At 47.5% G+C, this 14,320-nt stretch overlaps 3 protein-coding genes across 3 annotated transcripts; 2 read left to right on the top strand and 1 right to left on the bottom strand.

Annotated features, from left to right (window-relative positions):
* Nucleotides 1-3,555: 3,555 nt before the first annotated feature.
* FOBCDRAFT_139995 (CheY-like superfamily) lies at nucleotides 3,556-3,882 on the top strand (the record flags this gene model as incomplete). The annotated part of the gene is made up of 1 exon (XM_059608071.1): nucleotides 3,556-3,882. A coding segment is annotated over one exon (327 nt), but the record flags the coding sequence as incomplete, so codon positions are not given.
* Nucleotides 3,883-9,055: 5,173 nt separating this feature from the next.
* On the top strand, nucleotides 9,056-9,577 carry FOBCDRAFT_241833 (uncharacterized protein; the record flags this gene model as incomplete). The annotated part of the gene is made up of 2 exons (XM_059610408.1): nucleotides 9,056-9,086; nucleotides 9,126-9,577. 2 exons carry the CDS (start codon nucleotides 9,056-9,058, stop codon nucleotides 9,575-9,577), a joined length of 483 nt encoding a protein of 160 aa, XP_059467559.1.
* Nucleotides 9,578-9,639: 62 nt separating this feature from the next.
* FOBCDRAFT_186429 (uncharacterized protein) lies at nucleotides 9,640-11,249 on the bottom strand. The gene is made up of 4 exons (XM_054705763.2): nucleotides 10,781-11,249; nucleotides 10,522-10,731; nucleotides 10,284-10,470; nucleotides 9,640-10,232 (listed from the first exon to the last, which is right to left on the bottom strand). Exons 1-4 carry the CDS (start codon nucleotides 10,993-10,995, stop codon nucleotides 9,744-9,746), a joined length of 1,101 nt encoding a protein of 366 aa, XP_054561738.1. The 5' UTR covers nucleotides 10,996-11,249; the 3' UTR covers nucleotides 9,640-9,743.
* Between the last annotated feature and the right edge of the window lie 3,071 nt (nucleotides 11,250-14,320).

Raw genomic sequence — 14,320 nt, 5'->3', positions numbered from 1 at the left:
CTTACTCTTTGATGTTGAAGTGTCGAGCATACCGTCCTTTTTGTGGTTATTCAGGTATGCATGTCACGTCTCTAAATATGCTACGTCGATGGTATAATTGTGGCGTTGCGGAACCAAGAGATAGGGTCTTCGCATTTATGCGTCTCTTCCTGGAGATTCCTGGTATAAGTTGCAGTTACAGCATTCCGCCGGCCCATCTTTTCACAAATATGACTCTGGCTCTGATTTAACTAGATAAGATCCTCAAGCCATTGTTTGGCCTGCGTGGGGAGCCACACGTCACACTCGATCTCCCAAGCTGGGCTAGAACACGTGCAGGCTGGCAATCAATTCAATTCCATCCATTTCGCCCTCCCGTGGCGTTGCGTTGACAGCTTACTCAGCATTTGGCCCGTGGAGTTGAACCACCGCATCTGCAAATTGAATTGGTGGCGTTGAATTGAACATGTTGAACCTCATACGCCCCCCTAGATACTCAACACTTTATTCGCCAGCGTCTCGGCCATCCTCCTCTGTCTCCTATATAATGCTACTTCCAACCTCATCTGATACGTCAACCAACGTATCCACCGCGTCGATTAGGCCATTCCGCACCCACAACCTTAGCGTCTGTGTCATCCCTATCGTGCTAGCCTGCAGTCGAGTCCGCAGCGGTGAGACCATTTGCCCAGCAACACTAAACAAACGCTCACACTCTGCCGACATAAGCGGTACTGGAAGCAGGTCAAGAGCCATTCGCGACAGTCGAGGGTAATCTTTCCATCTCTCCCACCAATATTGGATGGGATCCGTGACAAGAGGGTCGCTCTTAGCGTCCGGACTCGACAGCCAGTGGACTCGACAGCCAGTGGTCATATTCGTCATAGTCTACGTTCACTGACCTATCCAAAGGACATCTGCCTGCTAGAGACGAAGTTCTGTGTGCTCGGTGTCTTTCGAGAGCACTCATTGCTTTTAAACGCTTGAATGGAGGTTCCTCATCTGAATTCGAAACATTCGGTAGTGATTTATACTCTTCCTCCCACAGAGTCTTCACCATTCTTTTTGCCTCCTGAAGCCATGGCAGCTGTGCTTTGTCGGTCCACGTATTCTCGAAATATCCCCAACGTGAGGCCGGATTTAGAATGGCGGAAGCATAGTAAGCTGGCGTCTCGTCCAGTTTCGTATAGTACTCGTTCAACTTATCCCATCCTAGGTTGATGTTTATCCTGAAGTGCTCAGGATCCGGGTAGTTCTCTGCTGCTGCTTTCCACTCCTCCAGACGTTCCATCAGATATTCATACGTTGAAGCAACATCCCACATATTGCCATATGCCTCAATACGACCACCTTTACGTACCCGGCTCTGAGCATCTCCTTCGAGCATCCGGAGTGCCTCCCCGAAAACAAGCAGCACCTTGTCCATCAACTCAATCACTTTCCAGTCCTTCTCCTCAAGAAGACTCTCCTCCCGGAGACAGAGCGGCATCTCTTCCCTACGTCTATCCCCGTTGCGGCATTCCTTGTGAATTCACGCGTGACCTTCACAACTAGGTCCTCCAGAAAAGGACGCAACAAGAGACCGCGTCGCATCATATACAGGGTCGACAACCACCGGGTCTGGTTATCGCGAACAACGTCGACAGGCTTCCTTGCTTGAATCTTCGGGTTGTCAGAATGTTGAAAAAATTCTTCCTGCAGCGCACGGAGACGATAGGTCAAATTGTCAGACCGATGGATCCAATGGACCAGGTTATGGAGCTTCCCAATGGGACCTTTCTTTCACCAGATCTCATGCTGGGCAGCCCCAGAACTAGATTCTCTATCAATTCCTGGTTCAAAAGCCTCAGTTTTGTACCCTAACAACAGGGCTTTCACCACCAAGTTGAGCACATGGCCGAAGCATCGCACTCTCCGTTTCTTCGGATCGAATCCCAGCGCCTCCGCAATCTCCTCCATTGCTGTATCCATATTCCCGGCGTTGTCAAGCGTGATGTACCCCATCCTATCGAGTATCTCATAGCTCTCCAAGATCTCGAGGATCTGGGCTGCAATATTTCCCCCGAATGGCAATTCTTCAACTCCGGTAGGCCAAGGACCAACTTCGACGGGACTCCATTTTTGTCAACATGAAAGCAGACAATCCCATACAGAGCATGTCGATTCCTCGAACGCCAGCCATCGAACGCCATATGAATTTGACCTGGAACACTCCTCAGGTGGTCGATGATTCGCCTTCGAACCGTATCATGAGAGATATGAGCATTCGTCACTGCGACTGATGGGTTCAGGTATTCGAATATACGTCGAAGCCGGCCATGCTCGGGCTGGCGAAAAGAGATATTGGCATCGATCACCCACTCAAGGAGCAGTCTCTGGAAGTGGTCCCTGTCGAAACGCTGTATGAGGGCGTTCGCGATGGCTTGCTCTTTAGGGTCTGAGGTGTCAAGATTCAACATCTCCACAATGTTCCTTGAGGGAGTCTTCTCCTGCTTTCCCTTCCAAAGAGCGGGCGGCTTCCTCCTCCCGGACTTGTCGACAAGTCCGTGCTCCCTGAACAGATGTTTCTCGATATTCTGGGTGCCAACAGCAGAGAAGTCTGTCATCTTGGGCTTAGCTTTTGTTGGAAAATCCGGGAATTCCCCCTTCCCTTCAGGATTCAGACTGTTAGTCTGAAAGTCCTAGATTTAAAGTTCAAAGACCTAGATACAATCATCTAGAGATATAAACCCGAGAATAACTCTCAGCTCAATAAGAAACAATCAAGTTTTACAAAAATATTTTTTCACCCAGCACTACTGCGCGATATAAACAACAGCTTTCCGAAGACAAAGCTTGCAAACCCATTTCCTCTTTGTGGGAGAATCGCGGGCTTGAATGTCAAAGCCGTGCTGTCAAACCCACGAAGTCTGCCTGCCAACGCGTTCCGAAATCGAGAAACCCGGAAACTTATGCCATGGGAAGGCTTTCCAATCTTCTGGCGAAGCATCCAAGTTATTAGGTGAAGCACTAGGTGCGCTGCAGTCGGGACTCTGGCACTTAACAGGTGCGTTGGCGTCCATTTGAAGATTAGAAAAGGAATAGAATGCACGCAATGAACTTTCTGCAAAGGTCATGGGGCGCGACGACAGCTGAGACGCGTTCATAAACCCCTAATGCTAGGTGCAGTTGGCACGTGCATAGAAAATACGGGGCAAAAGTATCAGCAGGGGTCCTGTGGACGCGTCTTATGGGACTACACGGATTGGGCGCTACCCTGAACCACTGCCATTATCGACAGTTTCAACCGATGGTCAACGTTGAAAGCATCTAGGTGGAATTGAAACAATCAATGCAAATGTCAAATGGAATTGATTGAATTGATGCACGTGACTTCAACTTCCATAAAATGGACGGGATTGAGTTGATGGTTGAATTGATCGCCAGCCTGGATCGCAAGCTGGTCTACTGGTGCCAATGCCAACCACATCGACTGTTATATCATACAACCAGCCACCGACACCGAGCCCTATTGCCCCAGAGAGCCTAGCAGGAACCTTGGTCTCAACACAGGAGTATTTTCCCACGTGACAGTCTTTGTTAGTGGATGACAATCCCATTAACCTCAAGATTCTTATATGCTTCATGAAAAAGTTGAAGCAATCGTATCAAACCGCAAGCAATGGCGAGGAAGCCGCCATATCCTACAAAGCAGATCCAGGGCGGTATGCATGCATTCTGATGGATATTTCCATGCCAGTAATGGATGGACTGGAGGCAACACGGCAAATACGGGCATTTGAACGCTACAACGACATTAAACCGTCACTAGTGCTGGCCATAACCGGTCTGGCATCCGAGACAAAACCGACGAAGATAAAAGAGTTGGAGGTTATACTTACATCTCAGGGATTACTATCATAGCCACAGAACGCGGGACTCTACTTTAGTCTCTAGTTCCCATATCCATGACATATCACCCCTTGTCTATGGCCTAAGGCAGAGAATACATGTAATGCTGGAGAAGGGAGATTCTACTACCTGCTCCCTCTTGAATAGTCGACAGCCAATTTTATGAATCCATACGGGAATCATTCCCCTTCCAGTAAGGAAACTTGCTTTATAAAATCTTTAACGTATTAAATTGAAGGAATTGAATAGATAACCGCGCTAATTCAGTGCTTTTGGGATGAGAAAAGCCGGTGAAAGAACCTTGGCTCCAATAATCATAAAGCTATTGAAAGACTGGGAAATTAGATAATAAATTTTTGAGATATGGGTCTTACGTCTATGCACCATTTGCCGGCGTGGGATTTAGGAGGGAGTAAACATGAGTTCAGCAGTACGGCCAAGCTAGGTTTGGGCTCAGTTTATACTATCTTTGCGAGAATAAATAAGTTTGCATGGTTGAATTGTGAGCTGGCTATTCATGCTCATGATGTAGTACGGGCAGTACAAAGAAGGAAATGAGTGTCGTTACAGAGGGCGTTTATATCCAATACGGCTTGCTCATATTAAATTAATAATGATTTTAAACCTATCTCAATTGCCCAACACGCTTTTAGTTGTTGCCAGAAGTCCCTTGCCGACAATGGGATACTACTTCAGGATAACTCTCAAATTAGCATGTCTGTGACCGATGCGAGAAATGGTGGTTCGAAGTGTGGCCAGGTCATCAAGATTTGACACGTATGCCCAGACAGCAAGCGCAAGGGCAGCTGGTTATTCGCCTGATATCTGTCGTATCGGGCTGAAGACATTTTTGAGCTCGGGATGCAAGTCGCTTGTAAAAAGAAGGTTATAATTGCGATTCAGTCTTCTTCAAGTGCAGAGATCGTAGACTAAATGGTTTAATTTGCTGCGATGTAAGACTCCTTTTTGGAATGGACTTGAATGCAATCGATTTGTATAACTTCCACGGGACCGCTGGACGACGAATGAAACGCCAAGGGAGCGGACCATTGTGCTTTTCCAATAGACAGATGGGGGATGGATTTTGGGATTTGTTAATGACTCAAGTAGAATTATTCCCAATAAATAATTTCGTAGCTAATTGAACCAGACGACAATAGTAAGCTTCCGGGTGCGGGTTACAGTCCAAGGGCCATGCAGATCGTCGCTAGAATTCAGAGCGGGGTAGATCATTTGCCATTGTAGACGCCCCAATTGGTAAGGGTGGGGGATCGACAGTCCAGGTCTGTGCAAAAAATTCAGAGATAGGACAGGGCACTCATTTAATTGATGAAGTTGGGCGTCGAATACGGTGCGTGAACACGAACCCAAAAGAAATTCACTGTTGCTGGAAAACGCGTGAAGCTACGATGAAGGAAGAAATGGGAATTTGCGGACATTTGGTAATGTTATGTGCCTTGCAAAATGTTCACAGACAACAACATCGTAAGGCTCCACGAGCCGAATTCGGTTAACTACATCAAGCAGCAGAAAGGCCTCTTCTGGCTTTTTCGCCAAGGGTGTCATTGGTCGGCATTGCCGATTCTAACTAGCATCCAAGACAATCCAGGCAAGCCATCGTCACCGGGCTAAGCCACAGGGGATTTTAGTCAACGCCATTCATTCTTGACCAAAAACAAGAGCAGGCGGGTTTTCCCAGGTGAGCCCGCTTGACCGGGACTTGATCGGCATTTACTGGGGGCCACTGGGAACCCCTTTAAAGTTTCTCTGAAGCTCAAGAAGTTTGTAAACAAACGTTTCCCTCATCAATGAGATAAATGAACAAGCCTCCCACCCTCGTATTCGCCTGTCAAGCGAAGGGGCTTACGCAAGGTAAACCTATCCCTTTGAGCAGTACAGCCCTTCGGCTCACGACAGGGGTATAGGACCAATCAAAATGAATAAACCTAACGGTACTTCTCCCCACATACTAATTTGTACGATGGTAAAAGTCCCAGCAGTTTTGATTGTTATAAAGAGCTACCTCACAGACTCGGCAGCCGTACCAGGCCTGCCTACCTAAGCCCCCTCGATGCCGACTTAGCGCATTAGCTATTATCGGCTGTAAGAGAGTATTTTCAATCTTCCTTTTTAAAAAGGTCGGGGCTACCCCTGCCTGAAGCCTTGGCAAGCAAAGCAATCTGAGAATATCCCCCTATTGACATGATTGATATCTCTTTGCAGGTGATTTTGCCGTGACTGAGTATCGTTCATGTCCTCCTCTTTCCCTGCCCGAGATCTCTTCCTTGCGCCGCTTTCTTGGGCAAATTTGATGAATAGGGCGTCAGAAATGCACCTCTTCCAGCTCTTGAGGGTCTTGTAAGGCGACCACCGCGGCTGTAAGGTCTTAAGCTGCAAAATGAATCTATTCGCAAGTGCTATATGAAGAAGGAAAGACCAAAGCAACGCCTGCCACGGGCCACGGTGAAATCGGTGCTTATAGCTCGTATAGGACCTTATCTGATCTCCTCGGTCTACATGATTCATTTTATCGTTGTAAGAAGCAGATATAGTCGGTATTGAGATAACCTTTATTGTGGCATCACCAAAGGTCTCCTGTATCGGCTTGGATTGTCCCCATTTGTCAGCAGGCTTCTTCCTTCTCTTTGGGGTGCGTTGGTCATCGGCACCGCTGTATACGGTGGAGAGAAATAACACGAGGCTGTTATCCTGCCAAGCGATTTGGGCGACCTAGGAAGGACGAATTAGTATGGCAGATGCATATAAATAAGTCCCTCGGGCGTACGAGGTCACCAATTGTAGGGATCGACTTTACTTCGTTATACTTAAAGCCTGAGGCACCTGCCTTATCCTTCCCTTTTGCAAGCTTGAGCTCCTGGGTGATGCCACAGTTAGGGTAGGCTATGCCTATAGCCCCATGACCGGCTTCTTGAAGGGCCCGAAGAGATTGGGCGAGGAGGAGAGGTTATCCATAAAGACATTATATGTCTGCTTTGGCAGCGTATTAACTAGGTGATTAATGACTCCTGCTGTATTGCTGAGGGCCACAATCTCCTTAGGCCTTCCCTTCCCCTTCTTCCTCTATTGCGGCTTGGCAGCCGGCTTCTTCTTTGGCAGCTCGACGATAACAGCGGTATATGGTGATGCCTTTACATGCCACAGCCACCGGATAAAGAGGCCATTTTGGGCGATAACCCAGACTCTAAACCCTAGGGGTGTGGGCTTATTCTTGACGAAAGTTGTATCCTTGCTCCTGCCTGTAAAAGGGACCATACACTCATCCACAGTAACATTATTCCCTGGTATATAGAGCTAGGCTAACACCTTCTATGTCAGGTCAGACCACAGTTCAGCAGCTTGGAATGCCTTCGGAAGGTCCTCTTCGTTGCCTAAGACAAGCAAAGTGTGGCCAAAAGTCCGTATATAGCGTGAGATTAATTGGAACCTCCACAGAGGCATGAACTTGATGATTGAATGCAAGGGGGCCTGAACGCCTAGGGAAGGGGGGCTCCAATGGCTCTTGATCGTATTTTCCTTATGAATTCCTAGGTAAATCAGCAACCCGAGCCATATATACACTTGTGCAGCCGAGAGCCCGTCCCACCGGTTGATCCGTGACTGGTCGGAAATGGCCGAGCTATGACTATCAATAACGCCATTTTGCGTAAGATAAGAGACCTAGCTATCGCTGTAATAGATCCATGACTGTACGAGGGACAAAGATGTAAAAAGATGGAATAGCTCGAGTGGTGCTGGAGGCAGTATGTTGATGTGAAAATCACGATCTTCTAACTTAAAAGGCATGAAGTTGCAACCGGCTGCCTCTTCAGGCGGGTTAACTATTATTCCGGTAGAGCCTAGGCCTCTTTGCTGTGCATGTGTGTGAAAGCTATGATTATCGAAGTCATATTCCTTTGCTTGTATTTCATTGAGAGCCGGCGGGGAATTCATTGTTTCAATAGATATCAATTAGCATGAGTTTTTGGTGGTATTTTGTAGATATTGAATATCTCACGAACTTCCGGTACCCCGCACGTACTAACCTTGTGACTAAGTAAAGTGGGGCGAGCGACCTCCTGAAGGGCTGTACCGCTCAAAGGATAACTATTTTTGCCCGGGGAGAAGGCGGTTTCGGTTTAGACAAAAGATCGTCCTGAGCCTCACATCAGTGGAGCGATACCAGGAACCATGCCCATTTATAGCTTCCCATGGGTCCATTCCTTTTTGTTGGTGTTGTTTATATTGCGCAGTAGTGCTGAGTGGAACATATATATTTGTTAAATTTGATTGTTAATTATTGAGATCAGAGTTCTTCTCGGGGTTGTATCTCTAGATGATTTCATCTAAGGCTTTGAACTCTAAATCTAGGACTTTCAGACTAACCGTCTGAATCCTGAAGGGAAAGGGGATTCCCGGATTTTCCAACACTGGGTTGAAATGGTACGGAGCTTACCCAGAGATCGTGGAACGAGGCGAATGCCTCGTCCACAGAGCAGCGTTCTGGCCGCCTTGTATTTTTCTCCTGTGAGGGTTGTCCCCAAGCATGCACGGTTTTAGGCTGCAGCTACTGGCGATCTGAGAGAGTATAGGCTTCCTGCCTTAGAGTGTGGAAAGCTATTTGATCTATCCGGGTAAGATAATTCTTGGCTGGAGAGGGATCTGTTCCCGCTGACGGGATGCCCTCTTGAAAGCAATGCGCCTTTATGCCGATGATGTGCTGGATGAACTAGATAGAGACGCTGCTGGACGAAAGCTCTGCTAAGATCAACTGTATTGATGTCCTGTAGGACGTGCTTCAGCGGAAACTACTGTAGGACTGGCTACGAGTAGGAGGTGCCTTGTGGGGGTATTGAGAACAGAAACAGCTCGAAAATATATACGGCTCCCATCCAAGAGGCCTTGAAAATGATCTGAGTGAGACTCAGTATGGCAGCGATTGTATTTAGTTTAGCCTAGCACGTCCTATGCCCCAGCAGGTGACTTTTTGGGGTCGACGGCCCCCTGGACGAAAAATACACATACATACATACATACATGCATTCAATCAATGATAATTCAAAATGGATTGATGTTTATGTAATCCGTCTTCGATATTGATTGACGTTGAGTTGACGTTGATCGTCAATTCATTCAACATTTTGAAGTACGTTGAGTTGAGCACACCATTGCAGATGAGACACTTACCATGATAGGAACTTTCGCTTCGGCCGAGATTCGTCAGTTGCTTCAAGACCACGGCTTTCCTGTGACTTAAGTATTCGCTCTGTTCAAGACTCAGGGCATTTGGGCAGCCCTACAAGTCGACCGGAAGAAGCTAGCAGCACTGAACACTACCGCCAAAGAATTTTGCATCAAGCTCGGAGATTTAGTATTCCGCAATAAGTGTGGCATGCAGATTCATTGTCTACTAGTGGTGGGTGAGGATATTAAGCCCTTTGATATGAACGACACGACGTGGGCATTCGCTACAAGACGTAGACCGTCGATGGACGAGTTTCATTTCGAAGATGTCCCAGCCTATCCTCTCGTGCCATATATGTCGCACGGGACTTGGGCTAATCTCACCGGCGGAAAGGTCGTGGCCAACTGTCTATTGCCAGAGGCGCATGAAGGCAATCAAGGTTGGGTGACATGTGATTTTGTGAACGGATATCCCGATGAGGTTATGAACGGGGTCTTGAGTCGACAAGGGGAGTTTGGCTTGTGAGTATGAAGACACTATCAAGGGTTTTATATTTAATACTGAGTGATAGTATATCTGTTCTGTGATTTTATGTTTTCTTATAAACTGATGATAATTAGCTTATACATAATCGGCATTTACATAAATATTAAATAACTTAAGAGATCGTGGATCGAGAAACAATTCATTCTTAAGATACTCCCTGCCCCCGCTCGATGTTCTCATAGCGGCTCCTCTTCGGTCGACCTTCGCCGCGTGGAGAGGGCAGTTCAACCTCTACAGGACCAAAAATGACTCCCTTACCCGCAGCCCGATCTTGCTCGCCAGGTTCAGACTCAATCTTGACTTCAATTCGTCGATGAATACCATTCGGGGGTTCGGATACGTCTGATAGGCCTTCGAGTGAATCTTCTGACCGGGATGCGGCTTTCGACTTATGCGTCATTTGTATAGAAGCGCCAAACCCTTGGGCGTGCTCAAGATCGTCGTGAGTTTGGCCTTTGGGAGTGGCAGAGTATGACATGGAGGGATATAGTTCGTCGGTCATCTTCTTTCGGGCGAGTCGGGTAATCAGAGAAGCCATGGACATTTCGATGTTAAGTTTGACCAGGTAGACGACGGGATGGAACTGGATGAATACCGTCTGGTTTGGAAGCGACATAAGGCCGATCAGCAATATCTAATCGCAAATATTAGTAGCAGTTCCAGAAGAGGAATTATGTAGACATACATCCATACCCACCGACAGAATCATCAACTTTGCATTGAATGAGACCAGTGGTCGATACTTGGTAAGACGACTCTCTTTCACAAGCCTTTCCTGAACAATGCGAAGAAAGTACCAGTTAAGTCCAGCATCGATGATACAAATGAGAATCTTTGAGGCTCTATCCCAGTACTTGTTTATAGTGACGAACCTAGCACATATCAGCATAAAGACAATGCAGCCTAACATTTGTATGAATTACGTTTGGCTCACAGGGGGGTCCATGTGCGACGGGATGAAGATACAGAACACAGCAATGTTGATACACGTTACGGCGAAAGCGGTACCCCATTTTAGTCTTTGGATCGTTTGTCGAGACTCGGCGATGATACTGATTCTGTTGATGATGATTTGCATCAAAAGCTGGATCTCAAATACCCAGAAGAGTAAGATGAAGGAGAAAATCGGGATGCTGGTACCGTTAGATGAAGAGCCCCCACGTTCCTCGAATTAATACATACCCAGGCTTGATCACTCCATTAAGGAACAAGTAGCCAAGTATTCCGAGTCCAACATTCGCCGCGATTTCTCCCCAGATCATGTAGATGTATGCACTTCGTAAAGGATTTCGGTTCCGCTTCGTTTGTTTGATGGCCTGCCAAACAGTCAAGAAGCCAAAACCAAGTGAGAACCCCAAGGCCATTGAGGCAACCTTGTAGTCTGTAACAGAGCTCATGGTAAAACGAGTGTAAGGAATGACCAACAGGAGCGAAATCTGGTGTCAGAAGACTCGCGTAGTAAACAAGAAAGTCCAGGGAAGATGGCCTTGGAAGAGGCCAAATGTTGAGTCCGCACTCCTAAGTCGTGGGGTTCCCCAGCCCTTCATATCTTTGACTAGTATGACCCAAACTTGTGGAATTTGATGATTGAAAGGCCCCGCACCGTAGGGAGCCAGTCGATCTCAAGCCGCAGATCTCGGGCCGTGCGTGGGAACTTTACCAAAAATCTCACTCATATCCGAAAAGTATTAATGGGGCAAAAATGATAATCGCTCGGCGGAGACTTATCTCCTGTTGTCTCCATGAGGTTAACCCAAAGTGCTGAGGTAGTATTTACGCTAGTGACGGTAAAAATATGGATTCCCTGATCCAGAGCATTCGGTCCTTTAGTGATCTTAGTGATGTGACTTAGACCATTCGTCAACCAGGAAATCTAAGCGTTTCCGTGACTCTCTTCTATTCTCCGTTAGAGGAGTAAAAAATTTCAAATTCACAGTGAAGATGTTTGTATCCATGACTAACCTTACCAACAGGGTGTGACACGTCAAGATCAAGTCAAGGATTATTGAAATGAACTCTATCGGTTATTAGACGGAAGAAGATACCCTTAGTGGAGACTGTCTCCTGACAACCGAGGCTCAGCCCAGATATTCTCTGTGTATCATTGGTCTGGAGCATGGGAAAATGATGTTCCGTGCAGAAGCCGGAGTGATTCCGAAGAATGATGTCACAGATCTACACGCACAAGTCGTTTTAGAACGTCTCGGCCCCTGAGCCAGAAGATGCGAAGTGGATCGCTCAGTGCTAGCAAATTCTTCTTCAGCCTCTAAGATGCCGTGCCTGATATCACATTCCAGATGCCAAGCATGGATTGCGTAGATTATGGATCAAAATTTTTGGCAATTACCTATGAATGACTCGAATCTCATCAATGTGCGTATTTCTGCTAATGCTTAAATATTCCCAATCGTTGGATTTGGTAGTTCTAGACTCGGGGTTGCATCCTCATGAGGTAAAGTCACGATCTCCAGATTTGTCGTTAAACGGGGACCGCACACGACAGCTAGCACTACAGTCATTCATGATAGGTTTGGTTTCGAAAATGCAAGCCTATGCGTACCATGTTTCTTCTTCGTCAATTGAGTTGAGAGATTAATCAACATTGCATAAACAGTGAACCTCATGACTCAGATCGATGGCGGTGGACATGTTAGATTAAACTAGACTAAATTAGATTAGTTTTCGTCCTGAGGCTATACGCCACACAATCCCCTTGGAGGGGCAAATGTATGTATATGTGTTTTTCGTCCAGGGGCCATCGGCCCCGAAAAGTCCCCTACTGTGGCACAGGATGTTCTGAGCTAGGGGTCTCTATCTATGATCCAATTACACAATGTTATTGGTATAGGAGAGGCTCAGTCGTTCCCGATATGAAATTAGACTTCCCCGTCAAGTGCATTTTCTGCAAGACACGATAACAGACCACACCATTCAGCATATCATCGACACAAACGGCGCATCATATCGAGCCTGTTACCTGTCAGCGGGATGACCAGGCGCGGCTGATAAACAGTAGCCGCAAGACAGGCCTGTGACCAGGTAGGCTATGGTCAGCGCAGCCCCCAAATCAAATCCAATCAAACAAATTGCCAAACAAATCAAACAAATATGCCAAAATTTTATTTCAAGCAAAGAAATACAAGATCCTCGATTTGAAATAACATTTGATAGATTTGATACACAACATGACATCTAGCCTCCATGCTGCCAAACCGTCGACCGCGCTTTCACAGCTTACCCGGAACCTGGCTGGTGAGCAACCCCAGCCAATCAAAGTCATCCATCAAGCCCTCCATTAGTGAGCTACCCCAATACCACCGTCAGGCTGGTGGGGGAGAAAGTAGCTACTTAACTTTTAAGTCCCGTCCTAGCGACATCAAGTCGCGTCAGTGCTAGTTTGTTTACCTTTCAACGCGTACCATTCCTCCCACGAGTCGACGCCTAACCCGATGGAATCCGACGACATCGTGCTTCCTTCGCCTCCATCCTCTGCCTTTACTTTTCTTCGATCACCGAGAAATTTGGCGAGACAATTCGAGCTGACGACGCAGTCGGCATTGCCAGACCACCCTACTGTTGCAGATCTTCCGAGCAGTGGAGAGGAACAAACGACAGTCCGCTGAGTCCTTACTGGGCCTGTCGTCTGTGAGACGCGAAGGGTCAGGCTGAGTTCTTCGCCGCTGCTGCTACGAGTTCGGTAGTGGACCATCTCCGCAAGTATGTGAATGTGAATGTGACGTCGCGAGCTTGAGCACTATTGACCAACGCCAGGTCTCACAGGATTCTCGAGAGCAGTCAAGCACCTGATCCAGATCTGTCAACCGATGAATCTGAACGGCCTAAGCGACGACACTTGCAGTACAGTACTGTGCCGCGCGCCAGAGCCAAGACGACCCGAGAATTGAGCCTGGGACTTCTGATTAACACCAATGTTCCTTTTTCCTTCTTCAGCGATACATTCTTTCAGCAGCTCGCTTGGCAGCTTGACCCTCACCTATCTGACCAGATACCATGGAGCCGGCAATCGATGGGCCGTTTGCTGGACGACACGTACAAGTCTAAGAAAGATGAGATCAGGCAGGAGCTCTCAGATGGCCATACTAAAATCCATCTGGGGTTCAACCTGTGGACATCGCCTAATCGGCATGCTGTTATGACAGTCACAGCTCATTTTCTTGACCGCCAGGGCAAGCACCAGTCGCGCCGATTGGCACTCCGTCGCCAGCTCGGGTGTCATAGCGGAGAAAGTCTTGCGGTGACGCTCGGGCAAGTTGTGCGAGAATGGAAGATAGAGGACGGAGTCGGAACCGTGATCTCGGACAACGCATCTTCAAACGACAGCTGTCTCGTGAACTTCTATGGAGATCTCGACGCAGAGATGAGTCTGGTGGACGTTCGGGCCAGACGTATGCGCTGCTATGGGCATATCCTGAACCTGTGTTGCTCGCGCCTTTCTCTACGGTGAAGATTTCGAGTCTTTTCTTTCGAGGCCGAATCGCAGGTATTTGACCTTTTCGGCCGGCGTGAGGATGACCTACGACACTGGAGAAAGAAAGGGCCAGTGGGAAAGCTCCACAATGTTGTCAAATTCATCAGGTCTTCCCCTCAGAGGTGTGAGCTCTTCAAATGGATCTCACGCGAGAACGACGAAGCACAAGAATACCTCTTGGCGAGTGAGTCAACGGCGGAGCTAGAGGTCGTAATGAATAACGATACGAGATG

This window comes from Fusarium oxysporum, chromosome VII, assembly GCF_013085055.1.
Source record: "Fusarium oxysporum Fo47 chromosome VII, complete sequence".
NCBI lineage: Eukaryota > Fungi > Ascomycota > Sordariomycetes > Hypocreales > Nectriaceae > Fusarium > Fusarium oxysporum.
The sequence above is the reverse complement of the archived record's forward strand: the minus strand, read 5'-3'. Positions and strand labels throughout refer to the sequence as shown.

What these genes read in the sequence shown, in the direction of transcription:
- FOBCDRAFT_186429 (XM_054705763.2), bottom strand. Translation starts at nt 10,995, where the DNA reads ATGAGCTCTGTTACAGACTACAAGGTTGCCTCAATGGCCTTGGGGTTC. An exon ending in AATGGAGTGATCAAGCCTGG is followed by an intron (nt 10,732 to 10,780) that starts GTATGTATTAAT and finishes TAACGGTACCAG; the next exon opens with CATCCCGATTTTCTCCTTCA. An exon ending in GACCCCCCTGTGAGCCAAAC is followed by an intron (nt 10,471 to 10,521) that starts GTAATTCATACA and finishes GATATGTGCTAG; the next exon opens with GTTCGTCACTATAAACAAGT.